Source organism: Epinephelus lanceolatus, chromosome 17 (assembly GCF_041903045.1).
Source record: "Epinephelus lanceolatus isolate andai-2023 chromosome 17, ASM4190304v1, whole genome shotgun sequence".
In the NCBI taxonomy this organism is placed as follows: Eukaryota; Metazoa; Chordata; class Actinopteri; order Perciformes; family Serranidae; genus Epinephelus; species Epinephelus lanceolatus.
The window spans coordinates 10,307,467-10,332,397 of NC_135750.1; the positions used below are offsets into that span (position 1 = coordinate 10,307,467).

Sequence of the window (24,931 nt, forward strand, 5' to 3'; positions counted from 1 at the left end):
ACTAATTTGACCAATTTTAGCAACAGTTACAAGCTAAGACATTGTTAATTAGGAAGTAGTTGTTTGAGAAACATTGGGAATTTATCATCAGCTTGTTGAAAGACAGTGGGACTTGATTATCAGTGACAATGTTTACTTGTTGTTTTTTATACTTATCAGATCCTACTGATCCCAAATAGCTTGGAGAAATTAAAAATGCATACCAAACAAGTTTGGGCCTCAGGAGGATATAGATACTATATCAATATCATGATATTAGACTACATACCACCTTAGATTTGTAATATCGTGTTGTCCTTTTCTGGTTTTGAAGACTGAGTTACAGTAAAATTATGTAATTTCCTGGACTTTCCAGACTGCCCTATTTTTTGCCTTTGCCTACTTAGTCATTATGTCCATACTGCTGATGATTATCAGAAATCACACCATGTAAATTTCTTGGGAAAGCACCAAAAGTCAACTCTACAGCATCGTCGAAATATCAGGTATTTGGTCATAAATATAGTGATATTTGATTTTCTCCATATAGCCTAGTCCTATTTCACACCATATCAGATAAAAAATACCATAAAGCAGGGTTGGAATTGAACTTTTTTGGGTGGTTTCCAAAATTTACCAGCCTTTCAGTAGATAATTGTTGTTTTTTTGTCTGGTGAGTGAAGCAAATCTAGCAGCTACTCGCTTATTTCACCTGCATCTGGCTGTTGGCTGGTGCTAATTTCCAACCCTGCCATACAGTGTAATAAGTTCAAGAGAAGCACACCATGAGTTCACATTGATACCTCATCCTTGATGGGTTTTGAGACCTTATCTTGTATCACCCTCACCCAGTTGATTTGCACATCAGCTCTCTATTTCAGGCAGGTAATGCAAGTTAAACATATACAGTCGTAGCTCTGTCGTTGTTTGTGTTGCAGCCACTCTGTAGAGGTATTTAATTTCACCGCTGTGTGTGGGAGAGGCTTTTGGCAGACTGGAGATTCATTAAACACTGTAATAGGATGAGATAATGTTTGGTTAACCTCTAGGCTCTTTGTGGTAATTACAGGAATATAGATGTATGCTAAAGACTGGAGACGTGAAATGTATCCAGTCTGTTTTAAAGGTATACCTTGCCACAAAGTATATCCAAAAACACTGCTGTCTTTCGTATTTTTTTACCCTTTTTTCCAACAGAAAAGCTAATCTTGTTTGTTTCTAATTTTGGTTCAGTATCTTGCCTTGTTGCAGACACATATGTCTGACAGGATCTCTTCAGCAGCTCAGTAGAAACTGGCCTAAGTCACAAACAGTGTGCTGCTGATTAACAAAAACCTTTTATCTATTTTACATTACATGACAGAATTATAAGTAAGGGATCCTCAACTTTGCACACAGCTGATGCATCCATTCATAAAGCTGATACACAGTAGAGAATACAGTTATTTTGAAGCTGTTTTGGGGTTTTATTGAAGGACAGTCAGGGGCTCAAACCTGAAACCTCTGGATTAAAGGATGTTCTGCTAAGCACCAGGGCACTTGGTAAACCTCATTGATGCCTATATTTGGTTCTAGTGCTCTGTGAAAATCTGTGGCTTGGATAGGAATGTTTGAGGAGGAAACAAAGTGTGAAGTCGAGCTAGGTTGTTTTCTCCTGTGTTTGTGGCCTCGTTGTGTGTATTAGTTGGAAAGTGAAGAGGGAGAGTTGGCTGATAGTGAGGCTGGCCGTCTGACCACAGGATCACATGGTTGGTTGAAGAAAATTCATGACGCAGATTCAGTTGTTTCGTTCTGGACTGTATTCTTACCAGGAAGTAAAATATCTCAACAGCTTTGATCATTCAGTAGCAACAAAACTCTCCATTTGAACTCAGACTAATGAAATTCTTCATGTGCTCCTTGAGGCAGGGTGAGGCTGATGTCTGCAGACACCCTTGAAGCTGTAGTAGAACATTTAGGGTTGTGTGTACTGTGTATGTTTCACACTGTAATGATTATTATTGCGCTCACATTCCCAGAATGATTCCTAAAATTCTTCACAATACCAGTTTGACTTCTCGTCATACAGTCCTGTTTGAATAACACCAACTAGACGCGTTCACATGTGAGTTACCATTCCTGCACACAAATCATTAGCTATGTGTCAATATTGGAGGAAAGCCACCCCACTCCAGTCGTATTGGAGGTGACGGCGCTGAGCGATTTCCAATTTTTCAACCTGTATTAGGCTGCTTCTCATGTTTGTTTGGGGCTTGTAATGCCAGCGGTTTGAGTCATTTAAAAGTCCACACTGAAAATTCCTGTAACATGAAACCAGTAAACTGCAAACAGCATGCGTATGTTTACCAATCTGACCAGTGTGTGACGCTTGAAACCCAGAAAACAACAGAGAACAGTAGGGAAGAGAAATATCTGGCGTTAATGAGCTTTCTGTGTACGGCCCGCTCGCTCAGTGATGTTTAAGATTTGTATTGATTTGTCGATTTATGTGGGGAAAGTGGAGACGAGACAACGCTCTTCTTTTGCAGTCCCACTTGTCATTTACACTGCTTCAAAAGCGCTCTGATAAACGCCAGTATTGGCTCAATACGCTCCTCTGTGGACATGAAAACCTGCGTCAGGGGTGCTGCTGCTGTAATAGCTTCCCCTCGCTCTCTGCGCTTCAGAAGATGTGACACAGTATTTACCAGTACACAGGATCTGTTGCAACTTATGTTGTTTAAATAGGAAGAGTGGCTCGTTTTCTCAAGGTGGCGGTGGCAGAGGATTGAGGAAGTGGAGGCAGGCAACAGCCTTCAGTCGGGATAGAGATCAGTTAATGACAAATCAATTTCGGTAGCAGTGTGGGCTCTAAAAACATGCCAGCCATCTGGTATTTTTGGACTCACACGTAAGGGGAAAGCAATGCTACCAGTTTGTGCCTGCTCACTGTTTTTTTTTTTTTTTTTTAACTGTTTTGAGTGAGTTTATCAGCACATGTCCCAAAGCTGACATGGCTATTTGAGGCATGTGATCAGTAAAAATAAAATAACATGATAAAACAGTATATTTAGCCATATTTAGAAGAATTTCCTTTTCAGATCCCCTTAAATGCATTGAAATCTTACTGATTCAAGCCAAGGATAAAAGGCCGTCATCACTAGTCCATGATTGAAGCTATAAAGTGTCTTTCTGTGTACACATTCACGCTTCTAATGTATTTAATACGAAACTGATGAACCTAACAGTGATAGATGTGGTGACTAGCGATTTCCTCTGGCCAGCCTCAGTGTGTGTGTGTGGCACAGCTGGGCAGCCGTGGCCCAGGAATGCAGGAATCTTCACTTCCTCCGTATGTGTGTGTGTCCGTGTCCTATTGTTTCACACTGGTCTAGCAGCCTTCAGCACAACACACACAAAACCAGATGATTGTATCATCACATGCATAGACACACATGCACAGATGGCCGCAGAGTCACAATTAAAAGCCGCTGGCCCAGAACCATCCTGTTTTTGTCAAGGTTCCTCCAGTTGTCTGGATATACAGACCTCGGCCTGCGTTCACAATAGCTCCGAAGCAAAGCGAGGTTCCTGAAATCCTCTTTGGTCTCAGATCGGAAATTTAGTCCCCATCCTGGCAGTCTGGTTTCTGTTTGCCCAGTATAATTAATGTACTGTGCAGGAATTTGTCTCTGTGCCGCTGGTGCTGTGACATATTGATAAGTTGCATAGTTACACAGTAGTTAATGACACGGTGTAGTGGCGAGAGACAAAACCAGATGTACTGGTAAAAATAGCCCTCTGAAGTCATTTAATATTCAGCCACTGTACTTTGAGGCAGCAGGGTATTACGTTCAGTCTCTGTGTTAATGTTACAAAATGAAACAACATTCAGAGAGTATCTAGCCACGGTATCATGCCTTATTTCCCAGTGAAAGAGGATAGGCAGGTAGGATATAACGTTGGGAGGAATTAGATTTGATCACTGAAAAGTGGGCGTGTCATAACAGCGAGGCCCTGATGGTTAGAGAGAGATGAAGTCCATCATATGCTCCATGTAACATTAGCTTCTGGAACAGTCCACTGTAAAATGCCTTGCACATAATCTAGAGCATCACAGGCGCCAATTTCCTCAAAGTAAATTAATTCTAGCCAGCAGGCCTGTGACCATGACAGTTTGGGAACGCAAAGACACACTGACGTAGCATGCTGTTGCTAACGAGCATACATAACCTTAGGTCTGTGAGGCTAAAAGTTGCAGATTAATTGATGGGTGGATGTCATGATATTATTGGTTGAAACTTGTCGGTACTAGCTTACGTACGAAGAAACTGTTTTTCTGTGTATATTTTTTGTATTTTTTGACAAATAGGTGCACAATATGGCTGGGGATGTGATCTAAAAGAGTTGAAAAGGCATGCAGGATTGTTGGTTACTGATTGTTAATGTGCTCACCAGCAAAAGTGAATGCCAACCCCAGACCCCCCTCATTTTGGTGTTTCACCTCACTATAGCCCTTTTTAAACAGGAATTGTGCAAATTTGCAGGAAAGCCCAATCAGTCTTTTTTCAGCATTGGCAGTATAAAAACAAAATCAGGGAGTGCAGCTAAATGCCGCCTGCCTACATTTGTTTATACAGAATGTGCCTTTTTCGGGGCAATGGGGGCGTGAGCAAGTAACAAAACGTGTAGCTCAGCTTGTGATGTATACAGTGACGTGGGAGGGAAGCCGCGGCTGGTCAGTCCTTAAGCGATTCTCTTGTAAGTTGGCGCGTCATTCACCGTCCCCGTCATCTCAATTCTTTGTCTCCCCAATTGCTCATCTTTACAGTGTCTGTCAGGTTTGCGTTTCCCTCTTGCTACTAGCTGCTTGCTAATTCCTGCTATCAGCTGTTTCCTGTTTATCCACCGCCAGTGGCTCGCACGTGCAGCGTCATCAACAGCCCCTCCCATTGCGGAAAGCCGCCTCGGTCTGTTTAAACTCAAAGGGTTCCGCCAGTATGTCTACCCTACGAGGCAGAAAACTGGGCACCTCGGATCAACTCACCAATCCAGCTCTGTGTGTCTGAACGCTCGCAGCTTGCCGGAAAAACGGCCCAACATTCGCAGAAAATCTGGCAGTGTAAAAGGGGTTTATATTTGCGTTTTGGGGTGTGTCTCCTTGGACGCCTGCTGCTTATGGTGTGGCGCCTGAGGCCTGTACTATGAAGCAGAATTTGAAGTTAGCAAGGTAACTTAAGGGATAACTCTGGGTTTTCAGTACTATGAAGCTGGTTCTCTTTTTACCGGGATAAATCACAGTGGTAACTTATGCTGAACAGCTAACCTCCTACAGAGCAGGTTATGTTCAGAGTATCAGATCACAGCCTGTCAACATCCAGACCTCTGACCAATCAGATCACTGACTAAGAAAGTATCCATGGACAAAAGTCCGGAGTGACAGGTAAAAAAAGAGTAACCTATATATTGTTAGAGGTCAGTAGTAATAGTAGGTCGTTTCATTGTTCCAGAGCTCTATTTCCACGGGTCGTAAAACAGAGCTTCTAAGAAATGGAGAGATCGTTTACACACTAAACACATGATTTTAGCAGGATTTGACTTTTGCAAAATTTATTTTAGGCTGTATTGACAGTGCTGCTGTTTTACACTCAAAATAACACGAGACACCTGTGTGATGAGAGCTGGGAAAAAATATATTTTATGAAAACAAATAATCCACACACTGTTACTAGGCTCCATTTATTATAAATTCAGTCAGTTTGACCTCAACAGTCCTTAACTAGGATACTTTTACACCCTGTACTTCAGTAGCAGAAACAGTCTGGTGTTTTATGTGACATATTCATCATCATCCATGTCAAAAACAAAGAATACTCTATACTAATGCCACCTAAAGCCTAATGGTACCTACACATGGATAGTATTTTCAGTATTTCTACATTTCCGTGATAAGATTACAGAGTACGTTTTATGACATTTTACTGTCTCCAGAAGCTTTGCAGAAGCTTCGGTACCATTTTATCTCATATGATTTACAGCAGTCTGCTTCATTCATGGTTCTGATGATGTTGCTCATAATGAACAGCTCCACCTCTTTCACATGAATGCGCTCATGGCTGGACAGAAAAACCCACAGTTGACTGAACAAATTGATAACCAGCTTTGTAGTGCCGGGTTTGAAAGTTCTGCACAGTTGGCTGTACCTTTAAAGGCCCAGAAACAGGGAACTCAAATAGCCCCCAATCAAATACAGATGTTAAGTGTAGACTGAATTCAAGGTCGCACAGATGCATTCACAGCCAATAGTTAAATATTCCATAGTCAGTCCTCTTCATAGCCTGTCAGAAGTGACATGACAATCTCCTGCTCAAAGCCCTTAATGTATTTTAGCTATGGCCAAGCCAACATTATCTTCAGCCAGGGCTTAACCAGCTATTTAAAGTACAGTTTATCCATGTTAATATTGTTAAATACAAGACCCAGAAGTATGTATTTGCTCCTTTGTTTTTTTACTGTACGAAGTGATTAACAAAATGTCTTTGAGGATAAGCTGCTGGTTTGCAAAATGTCTCCAGTGCAGATGGTGAATTGTGTGACACTTCTCTGCAGGGTGGGTCCACACAAAAGGAATAATGGTGTGACAGGTGAAGAAGTCTGTGGGCCTTCCCCTGCAAACACACATTTACAGCTCTGTGTTGCTGCTTTTAAACTGGAAACGCTTCACTCAGCAGGTTTTACTCCTCTGAATTAGAGAAGCTGCTTCTGTCAGTCACCAGGGTCTGAATCCCTCTGTAACCAGCCTGCATTGTAAGTGCAATAATGCGTCGAAATCTTTATGGATGAGGACATGTCCATGTTGGCTGACACCCAAATGAATTAGAGAATCTGCCTCATCACTGGTAACCATGCAGTGATTAAGTCTTTGTGGCTTTTTTTGAGCACCTTGGTGTTCATACCTCTGCCGGGGTATAAGTGGGGCACAAGTGCCAATTCCTATTTTGAGATTGTGCCCTCATGTGATGGAGTTGTGAGTGCTCAAACCTGACTTGGACTAAATAATTGTGTATAACCAGCTGAATGCTTTTGAGGAAACATTTACATGAACACTGAAGGGTGGCAGGGATATTTATGTGTGTTGTTTGGCCTGTCGCTGCTCGTGATGTGGGAAAAAAATGTGTTTTACTCTGACTCCTCTGTAACAGCAACTACGCACTGTACGTGCATTTGTACACACAAGCTGTTTGGGTGGGTCAGAGTAGCAGCAGTGTGTGAAGTGTGTGGTATGTGACTTAACAGGCCAACACCAAATGTGGATGCCACTGGCACAGAGGGAGAATTAGTCACATTCATCAAATGCAACTTTGGTAGAGCGTAAGATTACTTGGTTGTTGAATCACTAACCTCAACCTTGTTTCAAGTATGTTCTCAAATTATGTGGCATAATTTAAAAGAGCCGGGTGATGAGTTCAAGTTGTTTCAGGATTCAGTTTCAAACTAAACAGCAGTAGCGCTGTGATTTTTTTTCTTTCTTTCTTGCCTCTGGCATTGATTTCACTCGTTCCATATCAGTTTTTTCCTGTCAGCCCAGTTGAGCTGTATTGGAAACAAATGCCATAATGCTGCAACTGGCAAAACTTGCTTTAAGAAAGAAGGATCTCAGTAGTGAATGCTGGGTGCAATGACTCCTCTGGATGGATGATTTCGCAGTGTATGGAAGAAGGCGTTGAGAGCTTAAAGGTAAAGTTGCTTTGCTGAATTAAAGTGTCCCTGAGAGGTTTTGGATGACTGTGTTTTGTGAGTGTTTTGCTTGAGCGAGTGGTTATTTTGTTGGAAGACAGGTGTGCTAATTAAAAATGCTTCACAGCATTTTCGCCTCACCTGTTCCCCTCCTGGGGCCATGTGTCACTAATGGTTGAGCTGTGTGGCTGTTAAGGCTGAGCTCTGTTGGAAAAACAAGCGGCAGAGTTGTGCCTTCAGCATTGTGACGAAAAATGACAAATGGATTACGTTTTACACTCAATTTATACTAATTAAAAGATGCTTTTGCAAATGGGTGATAGCCATAAATTGTTGACATTTCAGTTCCTTGGAGGGAATGATAAGATTTATTTTGAATACGAGACCTGGGCGGTGTGCTCACTGGAAAGTACAAAATATAAAAATTGGAAAATGCATGTCAGCATGTGTTACGATGTAATGTCAGTAAGTGAGTAGAAAGCTAACAAAACACCAAAGTTGCATGGTTATTTTAAAGGTCAGAGAGGCATGGTTGTGATTGGAAGGTCACTGGTTTAAAGCCTCAAATCTCTCTGAAAAATCTTGTTGGAGGAAGTGAATAAACAACTCCTGCAGTAGTTACTGCCTCAGGCCTTAACACCCCGACCCACTGTGGTGGAGCTGCTCCATGGCTCTCAGCAGAAGGCTCTAGCTGCTTCTACACATGTAAGTGAGTGTGAATAACCCCCCGGCAGTTGTTAGAAGTAAAAACCGTTAGTGAACTTGTCTGTTTAAATAAGGGCTCGAAAATGTCAAGAGACAGGCTGATGATGAGACGCTAAGTGAGCGTGAGATCAGAATCACAACGGAAAGTTGAGCAGGGAAGTTTTCCAAGTCGTCCCACATAATGTGTGACACTGTCACAGGAGAGAAGGTGACCAGGATGAGAGAGACATTAATGAGCTTGCTAAAATTTCATTCATAGGGTTTATCATAGGGTGTTCTTAAAGATTTCTCGGAACCAGGGTAAACGACCCTATTAAACCCACCAAATCTGCTTTTCAGACATTTTATTACATCCTTCCCCAATGAAAGTGAAAACATTTTGGTTAAATTGAAAGTCTAATCTCTAATTTGAAGTGTCCGTAATGAACTTAAACCAATTTCTAATGTTTTTATTGTTTAATCTGTCAAAATATGTCTGGCATGGACTCAATATGTACCTGATGTACCCTTTATGCCCATAAGTCAAAAAAATCGTGCATGTGATTAATTTAGATTAATTAATCAGAGAGCATGTCATTAATTAGATTCTTTTTTTTTAATCGCTTGACAGCCTTAATTGTATCTAACAAAGTTTATGAAATAGTGAAAAGTTGCATGTTGCAGTATCACAACAAACCATCCAGAGTATGACTGAGGATATCGGTCAGTTTATTCTGCATAATTCCAAAAAAACAAACAAACAAAAAAAACAAGTGAAAGTCCCCACTGACTCCCATTACCTGCAGGTCATCAGAGAGTAAGTGGGTGAATCCTCAGACATGAACCTGTGACCTGAGGTGACTCATCTCTGCTACAAGGACCACTAACCTGAGGTGACCCCTGACCTTATCAGACGAGTCGCCCGCCAGGAGTCATCCTCCAAAGACCAGATTAACTGTAAATGATACGAGAGTCTGTCAGAGCTGTCGTGAAGGAACACTCGTGCAAAGTGCAATAAGCCAGCGACCTAAGAACGAAACCAAACGATGCCCCTGTGTGTGTGTTCTTACAGTAGGTGATGGATTACAGCTCCCGCTGAGTGGGATGATTAGCATGTTGAGGTGCTTTGTGCTTAGGCTGGTCTTGTTTGTTTTTCATGGTCAGAGAGAGGAGAGAGTGAAATGCCACACTGATCCTCCACTGAGCGGGCCATATGCTGAGTATATGACACACACACACACACACACACACACACACACACACACTCATGCAGCCTAATAGAGGTGTTAATGATGGATATGAGCTAAGTCTCTCCGTTACTGTGTTACAGTAGTAGAAGCCCACACCAAGCTTGTGCTCATCTGGCAATACGATGCATGGAAACAACTCCCTGCTCCTACCTTCTAAATTGGTTGGTCGCTTTTTAAGATAATTTTCATTTTTAAAATGTATTACAAGTTCCTAAACAACTGTAGGCCTCTTTGTAAAAGGAAAAATACTTCCCTCAGTGTATTGTTTTGGTATCAATTCAAATACTCTGTAGTTGAATTGTCAGAAGTATCAATAAATAAATATATTTTTTTAAGAGTAGTGAGCTCTGTTCCCAACATGGCATCCTTAATCACTTTCCTGTTGCCCTGTGTCACGGTCACGCCCAGTCATCTGTGCCTCAACATGTAACAGTCACCCTCCCAGGCTTTGTCAGTGTACTGGTATTATCATCAGTCATACATTCACATGGCATTTCAGCTGTTAGATTTGGAGTTGTCACCCAGAGTAAATCAAAATGAGCAGAATAACTTTTGTTTTTACAACCATTAAATGTAACTAATAAGATTAGTTCTTTAGATTCAGTGGTTTGTTTGTTTGATGATTTGGTAGATCAGTGTTTATTCAGTCACCGCTTTATCACTTAATGAATGTTTCTGAAATGTTGAGAATGATAGATTGTCTGCCGTGTTGTGGCATTTTTAATATTGCACTGAGAAGCCCAAAGAGGTCGTCATTTATTTATTTGTACAAGAAAACTGATTGGATTTAATGGACTGGAGCATTTTAGGAATTGCACTGATTGACGCAGAAGTTGAGTTTGGATAAGTTTAGTCTCTATACAGACTCTACATTCAGTGAATGTAGAGTCTGTAGGCAAACCCCGGAGATCTTGCCTCCGGAAGAAGAGTGGAAGAGCTCTGGTTTCCGGTTGTAGGCTGTTTGTAGTCCGCGTGATATTGACCAATCACGTTTGAGCCGGCTGCAGTTGTTGCCAGGTTAAACGGTCCGTGCGGTGAACTAACAAGGCAGAACATAATTGGCGTCTCTGCAAACTCTGAATCCATCGCAATGGTTCAGCATATTTACTTATATATAAACGGAAGTCGGAAACGGAAATTCACCTCCTCTGCCCAAATCAAACCGGAATGCCAAAAAACCGGGGGTCTGCCCCCAGAGGCTGTATCGCCGTCTGCCGGAAGTCAGACGCCGAACACAGCCGATGGGTTCTGAGAATGGGATAAGGATAAAAATTTGTGATCGTATTCATTAGCACTAGGGTGACTGTGAGACCATATATCATGGTATGAAAATTTATTGTTATTATACCACGTGCATGAAGAATCTGCTCGGTTGCCTGTCAGACTACTTTCATTTAAAAATAGAGGGTTTGTAGGGTGCTTTCAGACCTAGAGTTGTCTTGCTTTGGTCTGAATCAGGGACTAATTTTGTTACAAAGTTGTATAATTGCCTAGAGTTGGTTTGTGTTCTCACGGCAGCATTACAAATGGACCAGATCAAATGCCTTGTGTAAGAAAGCTGCTCTTGATTGGTCAGAATTTCCATGTGGGAAAAATCCAGGAAGTAAACAAAACATTGAAGAAGAGTACACTTGCAAGATGAATGTGACACTTTCTAATGTCACAATGGAGGGACAACTACGCAGGTTGATTTTAGCGCTGCTCATCGTGGACTATATTGCTGTCATTGTTCATTTTAGTCAAACCATACAGTTTGAAAACAAGGCGCGGCTCCAACTAGAAAACAATGTTTTGATGCATTGGATGTGCTGAATGTGCATATTAAGGCAGTACAGGAGGAGGTGCACATTAATAATCCTCCAGGATTGTAACATGCTCATGTTTAACCCAAACAATGTGTCATGTGACTGCAGTTGGTTCAGATCCACATCGGAACACGTTTTCAACACAAATGAACCGCACCAGAGTTCGTTTGTAACCGGACTGAGACCACCTCTTCAAGAAGGTCTCTGTCTGGTTGTTTTGCTGCACACCTGAGTGTGATTGCTGTGTTGACACCTGCCCAAACCAACCGCACTTAGGGGGCAAATGAACTTGAGTTCAATTGAACCAAACCAAACAGGGCAGGGTTCATTCAACCAAAAAAAACCCTTTTGTTGTAACTGATGATTATAATAGTGTTTTCACTGTATACTGTGAAACCCTGATATTTTCTGAGATATTGTACTGTGAAAATCTCAGCCACCATTATTAGCACACGAGTGCAGGTAATGTGATTTGTTTCTTTGCTAGGTAGTCGTTGATCAAACTTGCAACCCTTGGGTCACACCAGACGGCATGTTTCAGTCGAGTCGAGTCAGGCTGTGTGTTGTTGCCACTAACTGTGGCACAGAGCGCTATGAGTCATCTCTGCTCTGTCTGCTGACTGAAGACACACTGTCTCTGCTCTCCACTCGGCTTCTGTCTTTGCGTCTCTTTGTATCTCCTCCCTCCCGCTGCAGCTTTGTGTTGGCGTGGGTCGGCCTCTTGTCATTCCCCTTTGCCTCTGTTCTTGTTCTTCACTTGATCTTCCTCTTGAGACAGTCTTTTGCCTTCCTGTTAGACAAAACAAAAAAAATCTGCTCTTGCCTTTAATATCACTGATTCATTTTGATAGTGCAGTTGTTTTTCTTGTGGTTGTCCTTGAGTTCTTTGTTTTATTGTGTCTTCTCTTGGCTGTTGTGTTTCTGCAGTGCTCTTGGGTGGGCAGTACTGCCTTGTTAGTGAAATCTGAGGTTCTGTCGGTGCCATTTTTTTCTTTTTCCCTCAAGCCATGGTGGCTATCACTGCTCGTGCTGACTAAGCGGTACAGTCTGCACATAATGCATCATCCTATAACTGAGAACTTAAATGGAGTTTGACATTTGTCAAAACTTCTCATGATGATACTGCAGTAGGTTAGGGGCAGTGATGAAGCCAGTGCTGCAAGCCTTCTTTTAATTAAAGCTAAAGTTTGTCCTTCTAATGTACAACACGTTTGATTTTTAAGCATTTATCTGGTATTTTTGTTGTATTTCTTTTTTTAGAAGGCAGTAGAGAGCTTACAGGAAATGAGGAAGAGAGAGATGGTGGATGACATGCAACAAAGGTCTGTGGCTGGACTCAAACAAGAGACATTGGGTGTACATAGTGAGCGTCTCAGACCTCTAGGTCAGAGGTTCTCAGTTGTTTTTCAGCCAAAGACCCCTTACAAGATACTGTAGAGCAGTGGTTCCCAACTGGTCCAGCCACAGGGTCCAGATTTAGTTCAAGGTTCATATTCAGTGTCATACTTGGGTTTGGCCACGTCGTCGAGCTGGTTTGCTGTCTATCTCAAGTAGCTGTCCATTACTCCTCACTCTACAGCAGGAAACATCTCGGAATAAAAGCTCTGTGCCGGACTGTGACCCATACACTGTTGTAGAAAATATAGCGGGAAGTGGACCCCCTCTTGTACGTCCTTTGGAATGATTTGACTTAGCCTTTCTTTTTTTTTTACGCTTCTGTAGTCTTAATTATTTGAAAAAGCAAAACACAAGAGAAATGTGTAAGAGATATTAGACATGTATTAAAAGTATCTGCAGTATCTTAGCACAGAATACCCAAACAACAATGCAGCTGACTTCAGTTCAGTTAGCTGCAGGTAACACTGTACCTAAACAAAATATAAAATGCAAATCAAGAGATAAGGGCCAATTTGAAGTGCATTTCAGAACACACACATTTCAAAAGAGGTGTGAAGTCAAGTGTTTTACTCTAAGACCTCATATAGGCTAAATGAAAGGCAGATTCTGATTGTTTTCAAATAGAATACAATGTGTTGAATGATTTCATGTCATGATAATTTCAGTAATTGAATTAGAGAATGTTTCATGGACGTTTTGGTATAGTGCCACAGATCCCTGGGTGTCCCCAGACCCCATTTTGAGAATCACTGCCCTGGGCCAGAGGGATAAGCGCCCCCAGCACTTTTTAATCATCAGTTGGTTTCAAGATACATCTCTAGGATGTGCTGAGATGCATCACCAGTGATGTTCCCAGGGTCATAGGGGGTTTCAAGTCTTTCAACTTCAGACCCCCTCACCCAGGTGACCCATCTGGGGTTGATCAAGTCCCAGCAACAGCAATCCACAGCTCACCCTCTTTATCTAAAGCCACCGAATGGCTTTCTCTGTGGCTTCAGTAACGGAGACCCCTCGATTGACTTGAGATTCTTCAAGTCGAGCAGCCGATTCCTTTTTGTTTTTTTTTTTGTTTTTGTCAGTCACTATGCAATGTATTTCTGCTACAGAGTGAGCACTCCTCGCTCTCATGCTGCTCTTCAGTACAGGCAGCTGCGGACCCAGACCTACAGTGAGTCAGAGTGAGACGAAGGCAGCTGCCTGGAGGAACAGATGCATTGCCCTGTCAGGCTCCGAGATAATGTCATCTTCTGCCTTCTACTTAGAGGTGGTGAATTTACAGCTCACAGCAACTTCGTGTGAAAGTCTCTGGCTTTTGTTTGATGCGTAGCGTCAGCACATTTCAATCCCTCGTTAGCATAGTTAGAACTTAGTAGAGCTCTCTTGGCTACTGACTGTATTATGTGAGGGTAGCTGTCACCCTAAACGTCTCGGCGAACCCTGTTTAAACTCTCAGTCAGGTGCAGCCCTACATATATTCTAAGTAGTTTTAGTCTTGTCTTTATCGAGATGAAGTCACTTAGTACAAACATCTAAGAACGGAAATTGAAATGCTCCTTATATTTTTTTATTTGCAGAAAATCTCTGTCCTCGTGTGATAATATCAAAATGGAATTGATTCAAATACCAGAGGCTTTTTTATATTCTTATAAAAGAGTTTATCCTCCACCTGTCCAATAAAGTGAACAAGCCAGAATGTGAAATGTCATGTTTTCCCCTCTAGTGTTGGATAAATATGCAGGTGAGGCAGCAGCCAGCATCGGGGTGGATGGGGGCGTCTCTGTATCTGTTGGTCTCTGCTCTGACACCAGAAGTGTTTGAGGCATGACACATAACTTCAAGATGTTCGTGGTGTTGAAGCTCTTATTTTGTCTCAAAAGCTGAAAGTCTTGGTTCTATCAGTTCACTTTAAGTGTCTTTCTCTCTCACACACACACGCGCTCTCATTCTCACACACATACTTCTGCAATGTCACACACTCGCACATTCTTGGCCTGAGAGAAGCAATTCATGTCCCCTCTGAAAGGCCATCTTTTATTCATGTGTATTTCATATAGAATTCCCCTCCCGCCTCGCCAGCGCTGCTGCTAAATGTAAACACAGCTCAGCTATTTATAGACAATCAGCCCCAGTATCCTGCAGAAATCCCGCTTTACGACAAATGTCAGCTTTTCAGGAATACAGGAAAAACCGTCTTGATTTCCTGTTGAAGTCGACACATTCCTCCGTCACCCCGCCTTATCTGACCGTGGGTTGTGAATGAGCTGTGAATGAGCTATGCATGAATTGTGGTATTTGGAATTTGCTTTGAACTGGTTGGGGATAACACATTGAATAATTAGCATTCTTGCTAGTTGCATTAGAAACATAGCATTCGTAATTCAGGACAAATACAGTGAGTGTGATTCTGATGCTGATTCTGCATTTAAAAGCATCAGATGTGTCGATAAGATAAAGGATGAGGGATTGTGTGTCTGACAAATGGATTATAGGTTTTTGTAAAGGGGATTCAGCCTCTCTGAATTAAAGTATCCGTTAGACTTTTCCATTATACCTGCTGTTTCTCCTGTGCACGTCTCCATCATAGCTGTATGACCTTTTCCACAGGGGGCTGCGTTAATGAGAGGATGGAATATGATCCAGGGAGGCCACTTTGAGCAACAGATCCATGAGTTTGACGGTTAAATACTAGTTAAAACTAGTTTACACCGCCAGGTGGACGGGATTTTACAAGTTATCACAGCTGCAATCAGTTTATCCTTCATGTCAGGCGTGAAGAGAAATGCGGCATTCATGTTATCTGATTATCAACACACATTGCTTGATGACGTCACATTGCGTTGTGGCAAAAGTTGAGCCAGGTTCAGGTTTTTCGCTGGATCTTCAGATTTCCTAAACATCACATAAACCTGGTGTCTGTAACTTAATAACTCATGTCCTCTCTTCCCCTCCTATAGGCTCGTAATGTCAACACAGGAGAGCTGGCTGCTATCAAAGTCATCAAACTGGAACCGGGTGAGTTATCTCATCTTTCTTTACCCACCTTTATCTCCCCTTTTGCTTATCTATCTTCCCAACATCAACCTTTATCTCAATCACCTTCTATTCTCTTCTTTTTCCTTTCTCCTGTCCCCCCCCTACCTTTTTTTTTTAATTTAGCTTTTCTTTTCTTTGTCAGGCTCCTTTTCATAAACCTCTTTCCTACACTCAAGTGCTGCAGGGTTTCCTTCTTCCGCTCTTCCAGTAAAGAAAGGAAAACATAAGAAAAAAAAGCTTAACGAGTCACAGGAAGTGGGGGAATGTATCATTGTGCTGTTGCTAAATATTTGAGGTCTTCAAGTGTGGAAATTAAAAAAGGAAAATAGGTTGAAATCTGCTCTGCTGCTCTCATCTTTTTGCACTGGCTCCATGAGTCTGCCACCATATTTTAGCCACACACACACTGACACAAACACAAATCCAAGAACAAACCCACCTCTCCTCTTCTCTGTTGCTATATAAATAATGACAACCATGTCAAGCATGAAAGGAGCAGTGTGTGGGATTTTGTGGCATCTAGCGGTGAGGATTGCAGATTGCAGCCAGCTGAACTTTTCTTATGTGCCAAGCGCCAACTCTCGCTTAGGATTCCTTCAGTGTTTATTGTTCAGGAGGTTTTCCCACTCTTTATTATCTGCCAAGGTTTCTTCTTCTCCAAATGGGCCACTTGCCCGTCAGCGTTTGCTCACCTTTTTTCAGTGATAACTTAAAGATCCAGGTGTTCAGGAGGTTTTTACAGGGAGCCAAACTAGTTCTCTTCCTCTCCAAAATAATCAGACGCAATAATTTAAACCAGTAAAACCACTGGATAAAGCAATTTCAGCTTACAAATCAGTGTTGTTTTGACGCTGCACGTTGTGGAGGAGCTGCTAAACACAGTGGCCGATGGGGGAAAAGCGAGAACACAAAAGGCCCTATCTAGAGCCAGTGTTTGGTTTGTCCATTCTGGGCTACTGTAGAAACATGGTGGTGTGATATGGCAAACTTTGTGCACCAGGACCCACTACCTATGTAAATTTGAAGGTATCGAAAACAGGACGATTCTTATTGTCAGGTGATTATACACTAAAGAAAACATACTTATTATATTAAATTCCATTTCTATCAATATATCTACCTACCTATCTCGTACACACTGGATCTTTATGTTACCAGATTATCACTATGAAAGTAATTTGTGTGTGTGTACACGTTGTCTCTAGGTGAGGACTTTGCTGTTGTCCAGCAGGAGATTATAATGATGAAGGACTGTAAACACTCCAACATTGTAGCCTATTTTGGCAGTTATCTCCGGTAAGTGTGTGTGTATGATATGTGTGTGTCAAATGTATGATGATATTAAAGCTTTGTACTATAGCATGCACGCCTCTTTGTTTGTCAGAGAGAAACGAGAGATGAGCTAGTGTGTGTGTGTGAGACAGTCAGAGCCAGATGGGTGAGGGCACAGTCCTGGCTTGTATGAGTGAAGATGTACTGACTGTTCTCTGTGTGTGCGTGTAGGAGAGATAAGTTATGGATCAGTATGGAGTACTGTGGAGGAGGTTCACTGCAGGATATCTATCACGGTGAGAACAACCTGCACCCAAACACACACACACACACACACACACACACACACACTTGATGTTAACTGTGGTGTTTTACCTTTTGTCACTCTGTGATATCCATCTCTCTGTTTTCCTTTCCTTTGTCTGCGTCTTGTTTCACTCCTCCAGTAACCGGGCCTTTGTCAGAGTCACAGATAGCCTACATGTCACGGGAGACCCTGCAGGTAACGTTTGCAGTATATTAATTGTCAGTGTAATTATATTTTTGATGAAATTAACAGCCATGTCTTGGGAGATTAAACATCTGCTCAGCTTGAATTTCTTCACTTTCTTTTCCTGTAAAATGATAAAAACATGGACACCAAAATCATTAACAAGCTCAGCTGTTCACTGGCTCTAGAGCTTCATGCTAACAAATTAGCATTGATTCCACTGAGTGAGACTTAGCTACTTGCTGTACATAGTTAAAGTCAGTAGGGCTGCCCGCAAACAGTCGACCAAACGTTAGTCGACCCGAAAGGTTATTAGTTGGCAAAATGCAGGAAAAACAAAAAGTGAAACTCTGTTAGGAGCTGCACCTTCTCAAAATAAATCAAAACCTATATGACTGGACCATGTGGGAATTTAATTTGAAAGGACAGACACAGGAAGTGTCCACGCTCAGCAGTCAGACAGGAGTCAGGTTAATTTCCAGGGCTGGTACCTGCAGTTATTCCACAGGCTAGTTAATAACATGTCGGGCAGGAAATCCAAAGTGTGGGATCATTTTGAGAAGGTGAAGGACGAACCCAAGGTGATATGTAAACTCATCTTCATTGGTCGACTACAAACATGACGTATCATCTGAAACATGGAAGTAGCTACATGCCCATTAGCCCACAGCGTCATTAACAGGCGGCTCGCTCAGTGTGTGACGTGCACTTGTAGATAAAATATAGGCCTATATTAATGAAGGTTCATTAGTACGGTTTTGTATTTCTCTGTAATGTAGCACAGTGTTAACAATGTTACTGATACTATTCTTTCTCACACCTTCAACTCAAACCACCAAAATATATCATTTAATAATTAAGTTGATATCGTAAACGTGCAGGTGATTAGTCGACTAATGAGCCTAAACGACTAGGAGTAGTCTTAGTCGGGGGCAGCCCTAAAAGTCAGAAAACTACCATGAGCGATTAAAGAAATTAGATTTGTATGTTACAGTCCAAAGACCAAAGTGTGCTCTACATGTGCATTTTAAAATTTAGATATCATCCCTTCAAACTGAAACATAAATTAGACATAAACAAATATTGAAACCAAACTGGAACTACTCCCCAAAGCACCACAGCTGCATAAAATTAGAGAGGAAACACTGCAGAGTTTAACATTGTACACTGGAGCCAGTCATCTATCAGAGACACACACGATGTGCCAACTGTAAGTTGAGCCAGTCTCCCAAACATCTGATTTTCATTTAACCAGCAATTGCATATCTAAATATCTTCTCTGACAAATATTTCAAAATTGAGCTGTGTTCTGTTTTTCAGTGCCCTGTTGTCATTTTGATCTCATGACTGCTTATGTTTTTCCTGCAAACGCCTGTAACACCAACTGCTGTGATTCTATTTACAGGGTTTGTACTACCTACACAATAAATGCAAAATGCACAGAGACATCAAGGTGAGTTTGGAGAACACTGTATGAAATATGCATGTCAGCAAAACTTTAAATTATTAAGGCCTTTCCGAGTCACTTCCTGTTTGAATATTGCTAGCGTAGTTCAGCACAATGGCAACACAGACGCCTCAAAAATCACCTCAACATTAATTTAACATGTTGTTAATGAGGAGAAGAGCACACAGTGATGTTGAAATGATAATTGATCTTTAAATTATTGCTGCGACACAGCTTGTGGTGTTTGTGTCGGGGGAATGATTATTGATTCATAGCTACAGGCTGTGTTGATCAATGACAAACCACTTTGCAGCAAACAGCGCTGCTGTGTGCCTCTCAAGTTAATTTGAAATGACCTGAAGTGTGAAACTTGTGTTGGATGCTGATGCGCTGCGTGTTTGTCTCTGACAGGGAGCCAACATCCTCCTGACAGACAATGGCTATGTTAAACTAGGTGAGTGGAACACGCAGAGCTCCTGCAATCACCTTCTGCTTCAGGAGACTGAGTCTGAATGGCCTCATTTGCTGACTTGGTTTCCTTCTCTCTCTCTTCTCCGTCCTCCCCTTCGTACAATCATTTCTGTTCCCACTCTCCCACTTTTTATTTATTTCTTCCTGATCACATTCTCCCTTTCTTCATCCTCCCTTTTCATGTTATTCTCATTTTTTTTCTTATCCCCCCCCTTTTCTCTCTCCATAGCTGACTTTGGTGTATCGGCCCAGATCACAGCAACTCTAGCCAAGAGGAAGTCATTCATCGGAACTCCGTACTGGTTAGTTGCTTGTTTTTCCTCCATCAGCTCCCTTGATATTGCGTATGGATATCCATGCAGGCAGAACAACTGTATAAAAATCCAGCTTCCTGCTGGATGTTAGAGCCCTTTGATCAGTTGGGGAGAATGTGAGAATTCAATAAATCATCTGACGTCAGGTAATATGAGGGAGTTTGCCTAAAGCTACTTCACATTACACAACTTTTAAATCATCAGATTGCTCTACTGTTCACACTGCACAACTCGATGTGTTGTAATCGTGAGTCTTGAAGTCATTGTGGTTTTCACGCAACATGACTAACCAGCGACACAGGGTCACACAGTACAAGCACTGCAAGGCCTTTCACCAGTAGGAATCCTCAATGTCAAGTGGTGCAAGGGTCGGACCACCACTTTGGGCTGGTGGGGGAGTTTCTTACTAGAAAAGCTCAAAGTCAAAAATTGATAAAGCACAGTTCCAAGTAAGTAATTATGCTAGTAACTTACAGAAACATTGCATACAGTGTCAAATATACAGGCTCACACACTTTTCGAAGCACTGCTGCACCACTTGTCTGTGTTCTTAACCCATGTCTTGTGCTCTCATTAGCTGTAGCTTGCTGACAAAGTCCCCAACAGGTCCACATGTTTAGCATTGTAGATATCTGGAGAGCGTCTGCGATGCATCAGTGAGCCCCTCAGCTTGTATCTTTGAACAGTTCACATAGCGCCAGAGCACCGAATTGCGACGCCAAATTCTGTCTAATTGGGGCTTTTGTCTGAGAGCTCCGAAAACTGTCAGTGAGCGGGAAAACAGGGCTAAAATGATACAGTGTGAACCAGGTATAATTGGTCATACAACAGGGATGTACCAGTGTGTTTCCTACATGTTTCATGTATTTATTGCGTTAGCTGACGATTTCTAGGGCAGCTGTAGAAGAATCAGACTCCTTTACAAAACCCTAACAAACCAGGAATGAAAAGCATTTTTGTGTCTCATACTGCAGAAAATTCACATTTGGTCATGTGTGTAGCTGTTAAACCTGATTTGGTACTTTGTAAAAAACAATACAAGACTTTTTACTCCCATTCTTTCAATTTTTCTTGTTTTATTCTTAGTATTTCTCATGCCCTCCTTCTCTCTGTCTCTCCACAGGATGGCTCCAGAGGTAGCAGCAGTGGAGAGGAAAGGAGGTTACAACCAGCTGTGTGATATCTGGGCTGTGGGCATTACTGCAATAGAGCTGGCTGAGCTACAGCCGCCCATGTTTGACCTGCACCCCATGAGGTAGAGGAGTCTGTGTGTGTATGTGTGTATGTGTATGTGTGTGTAATACACAATTGGGTTGTGATAGTGTGATACTAGCAGAGTGGAACTGCAGCTGATGTATTTTTGTGTGCACGTTTTGTCATTAATAACATGGTTATCGTAGATTAGCTGGGCTAACCGCTAGCTGTTAGCTGTTAGCGGTGTCTGTAATAACTCAGTAACTCAATAAATGGTCCATGAAAAAAATACTTTTTCCAGCGGATATCTTAGTTACAACATTGAGCTAGCAAAGCAGTTTTGTGTTGCTATGTGTGGTATTTATTCAGTTTTGGGGAAATCACGATGTCTAGAAAGCATCAGTGGCTGCAGCTGACAGGGACAGCTAACAGCAGCAGCAAAGCTAACATCAGGACGTCATTTGTTAAAAGCCTCCCGTTGTCGGATACGACATGAAACTACTCCAGTTAGCTCAATCATGTTGTAACTAAGACATCCGCTGGGAATTTTTTTTTTTTTCACAGACCGTTTATTGAGTTACTGAGTTATTACAGACACCGCTAACAGCTAACGGTTAGCCCAGCTAATCTACGATAACCATGTTATTAATTACAAAACATGCACACAGAAATAGTAATGTTTGTTCAATCATTGTGTTTATAGACTTTACAAACATCAGATTAGTCTAAACGGTGATACAGTGACGTGAAAAATGTGAGATATATGATATAGCTAAACTCTGCTGATTTTCTTCCCAGAAGTATTTGTAAACAACAAGGCGTTTCCCTCTATAGTATTTTAACATGTCGTATAAAGTAACATGGAATAGGCAGATGTATATGCATCAGTGGTAGCTTTTATCTTATAATCTTGTCATAAACCAGCGTAGTTTGAGGCTCTTACACCATTATGTGTCACTTCTCTGCTGTAAAGACTTAATCTTTGTCTCTCTCCTTTTCTTCAGGGCTCTCTTCTTAATGACCAAGAGTAATTTCCAGCCTCCCAAGTTGAAAGATAAAGTCAAGTGGTAAGAGACCACCCTGTCCATGATATCGTTTTGTCCTCACTATACATCAAGATACATTTACTACAGATGCAACACCATACTCGCTTGTTACCAACCAAAAGATAAACCTGTTTTCTTTTTCTCTCTGTCTTTCCCTCTTTCTTCTGAACGACAGGACAAATAACTTCCACCATTTTGTCAAACTCGCCCTCACCAAGAACCCAAAGAAGAGGCCCACAGCTGAGAAACTGCTGCAGGTGAGCAATGAAACACTAGTCCCTGTAAAGTTACCCATCCCAGCTGTACTGGTATTTATGGATGCACACTACAGATTAAACCATTTCCACAATAAACTATACAAAGCATGAATTACTACAGTGGCTTATTAGATATAAAATATGGGTCATACACACCAGGTGTGTGCTTCTACTGATAAAAACTTTATTGTTTATTACATAAACATAAAGATGTAAACAACAGAAGCCAGTAATAAAATCCACCTGTGATAATATTTAATTACAGGGTGTTGGCTGTTAAATACATTCTCACTAAAGCCACAGTGATTAGTCATCGATTAATAGGCCGGTCAATAGATGGTAATTTACTGAATGAAAGCTCTGATAAGCAGCCAGTCAGCAAAACACCAAACATCTGTCACAGTCTGTCAGACTAGAACACGTTCATACCTTTGTGTTTAAATATCGGTCAGACTGAGTGTGAACACATGAATAATGAAGTCTCCCTCTTGGCTTTCTTCCAGCACCCTTTTGTGTCGCAGCCTCTCAGCAGGACGCTGGCGATAGAACTGCTGGACAAAGCCAACAACCCCGACCACAGCACCTTCAATGACTTTGACGATGATGACCCTGAGCCAGAGGTAACCTTTGACCTTCTCAGGTTTTGCTTTTCAGACGTGTCATGAAGCTTGCAGACGGGTTAGCAGAGTAGTGATTATGTTTTTGCTGGATCTCGCTCCTTTTCCTTCCCTTCAAATGGTGCCCTTCTCTCTCCTCATTTGTTCCTTAAATTCCTCCCCCATCAACCGCAATTCACCCTCCACAACCTCAGTCCCTCTTTTCCCCGGCACATGTGACTCATCTTTCTGCTCTTTGTCCTTCTCCCTCTTTCCCTTCCTCGCCTCCTCTGTGCTCTGTTTGCTCTCCTTGGCTTTTATCTTCTCTTTTCGTCTGCTCTTCTTCCTCTTTCCTCTTCTCTTCCTCCTTGTAGCACTTCTCCTTTCTCTCTACCTTTCTCTTCTTCTTTCCCCTTTCCCTTTTCTCTGCTATCTTTCTGTCTCCATCCCCCACCCTCTACCTCCTCCTCAGTTTAAGTACAGGGGTCATTTCCTACCCATAAGCCCCGGTGCTCGACGTGCACCCCGTTTTGCGGCCCGTAGGAAGGTACCAGTTTGGGCTGCGGTGTCTGCAGTGATGTCATTCTAACACAAACGATACTGTCATTTGTTTTTTCACTTGGAGGACGACCACAGAACTGAACGAACAGATTTCCATTCTCTTCAGTGTCTCCTGCTGCTGTCATGGAAACTGGCGTCGGCATGCGACTTATCAGACCCTTGATGGATTACTGTGGCAGTTGTATAATTAGTTCACCATGTCAGTGAGCACTTGTGTTTAATGTCACTGATTTTCTGTTTACATGCATTTTTTAAATATAATTATACAGTTAAAACTATATAGTTTTATAATCACAGTTTTCATAGTTTTAAAACATTTAATTTACTTATACGTGGATGCATTTTTGGCCTGTTGAAGAACGCTGCCATTGTTTTATGGCTGTTGTAGTGTTTTTTTTGTTGTTGCTAGTTTTCACTTTGGGAAATACACTTATTCACTTTCTCGTCAAGAGCCAGACGAGATGATTGATACCACTCTCATGTATATGGGGGAAACAGTCAGACTCTGTCCAAAGGGAACAAGATCTGCCTTATAGCGCCTCTAAAGCTCACTAACTAACGCAACATTTTTCATCTGTATAAAACCAAATGTGTCAAAACAACCAATTTTGTTCTCTTTGGACAGAGCGAGGCTAGCTGTTTCCGGCCTCTATCCAATGCTAAGCCAACCACCTGCTGGCTATAGACCGAATCATGTTTGTTGACAGAAACTTCCAGATCACATCACGTACATAAAATGAAATGGTGCTGAGCAAATGCTGCCTCAGTGAGTTTGTTTTTAGGCACCTAAAAAAGGCCCACTTAAAACAATCAGTATCACTTTAAATGTACGCTATATTTAGAATATTTTCACCGCTTTATCTTGCCATCGATCAGCTCTTTCTAAAAGGGAACTGAAGCTGTTATCTCAAAGACACATTGACGAAAACAGTCATTTTACTAAGCAGAATATGAGAGTTGCTGATCTACTCCTGCCTTGATTGGTTTAAGCTGTAAGGTAATGTGGAGAAAATATTCTAAATATAGCGCACATTTAAACTAATATAGATTTCTTTTTCCTTGTGAGCATTTTTAGGTGGCTGAAATATGTTTTTGTGCAGCCCCATGTCCACAGCAGTACATTGCTTAGCTTCCGGGCTGGTAGACTTAGGACGCATTTACACTGCCACTATGTAGTCCACTTTAAACAAACCCTGGTCCGCTTCCACGGATAGTTCAGTTCGTTTGGAGTGGTGTGAATGCTCATTCGAACTCTGGTGTGGACCAAACGAGCGAACCCTGGTCCGCTTGAAAACTGGGGGTCTCGGTTCACTTGCCAGTGAGCCCTGGTGCAGTTTGCCTACAGTGGGAAATGCAAACAGACTATCCAGCAAACCAAAGAGAGGAAGTGACATAGAACGCAGTGCATTTTGGGTAGA

The 24,931-nt window shown here is 41.8% G+C and overlaps 1 protein-coding gene across 11 annotated transcripts in view; it reads left to right on the forward strand.

Moving 5' to 3' along the window:
* The window catches only part of LOC117248190 (mitogen-activated protein kinase kinase kinase kinase 3-like), a 55,634-nt gene that overhangs the window by 2,390 nt on the left and 28,313 nt on the right, over positions 1-24,931 (forward strand). For all 11 annotated transcript variants that reach the window (XM_033612998.2, XM_078160719.1, XM_078160716.1 and 8 more), the window contains exons 2-12: positions 15,787-15,844; positions 17,071-17,161; positions 17,369-17,433; positions 17,584-17,639; positions 19,033-19,080; positions 19,486-19,528; positions 19,775-19,847; positions 20,983-21,114; positions 22,058-22,120; positions 22,275-22,356; positions 22,860-22,976. In XM_033612998.2, coding sequence (XP_033468889.1) covers positions 15,787-15,844; positions 17,071-17,161; positions 17,369-17,433; positions 17,584-17,639; positions 19,033-19,080; positions 19,486-19,528; positions 19,775-19,847; positions 20,983-21,114; positions 22,058-22,120; positions 22,275-22,356; positions 22,860-22,976 — 828 coding nt within the window. The remainder of the gene's footprint in view (positions 1-15,786; positions 15,845-17,070; positions 17,162-17,368; positions 17,434-17,583; positions 17,640-19,032; positions 19,081-19,485; positions 19,529-19,774; positions 19,848-20,982; positions 21,115-22,057; positions 22,121-22,274; positions 22,357-22,859; positions 22,977-24,931) is intronic.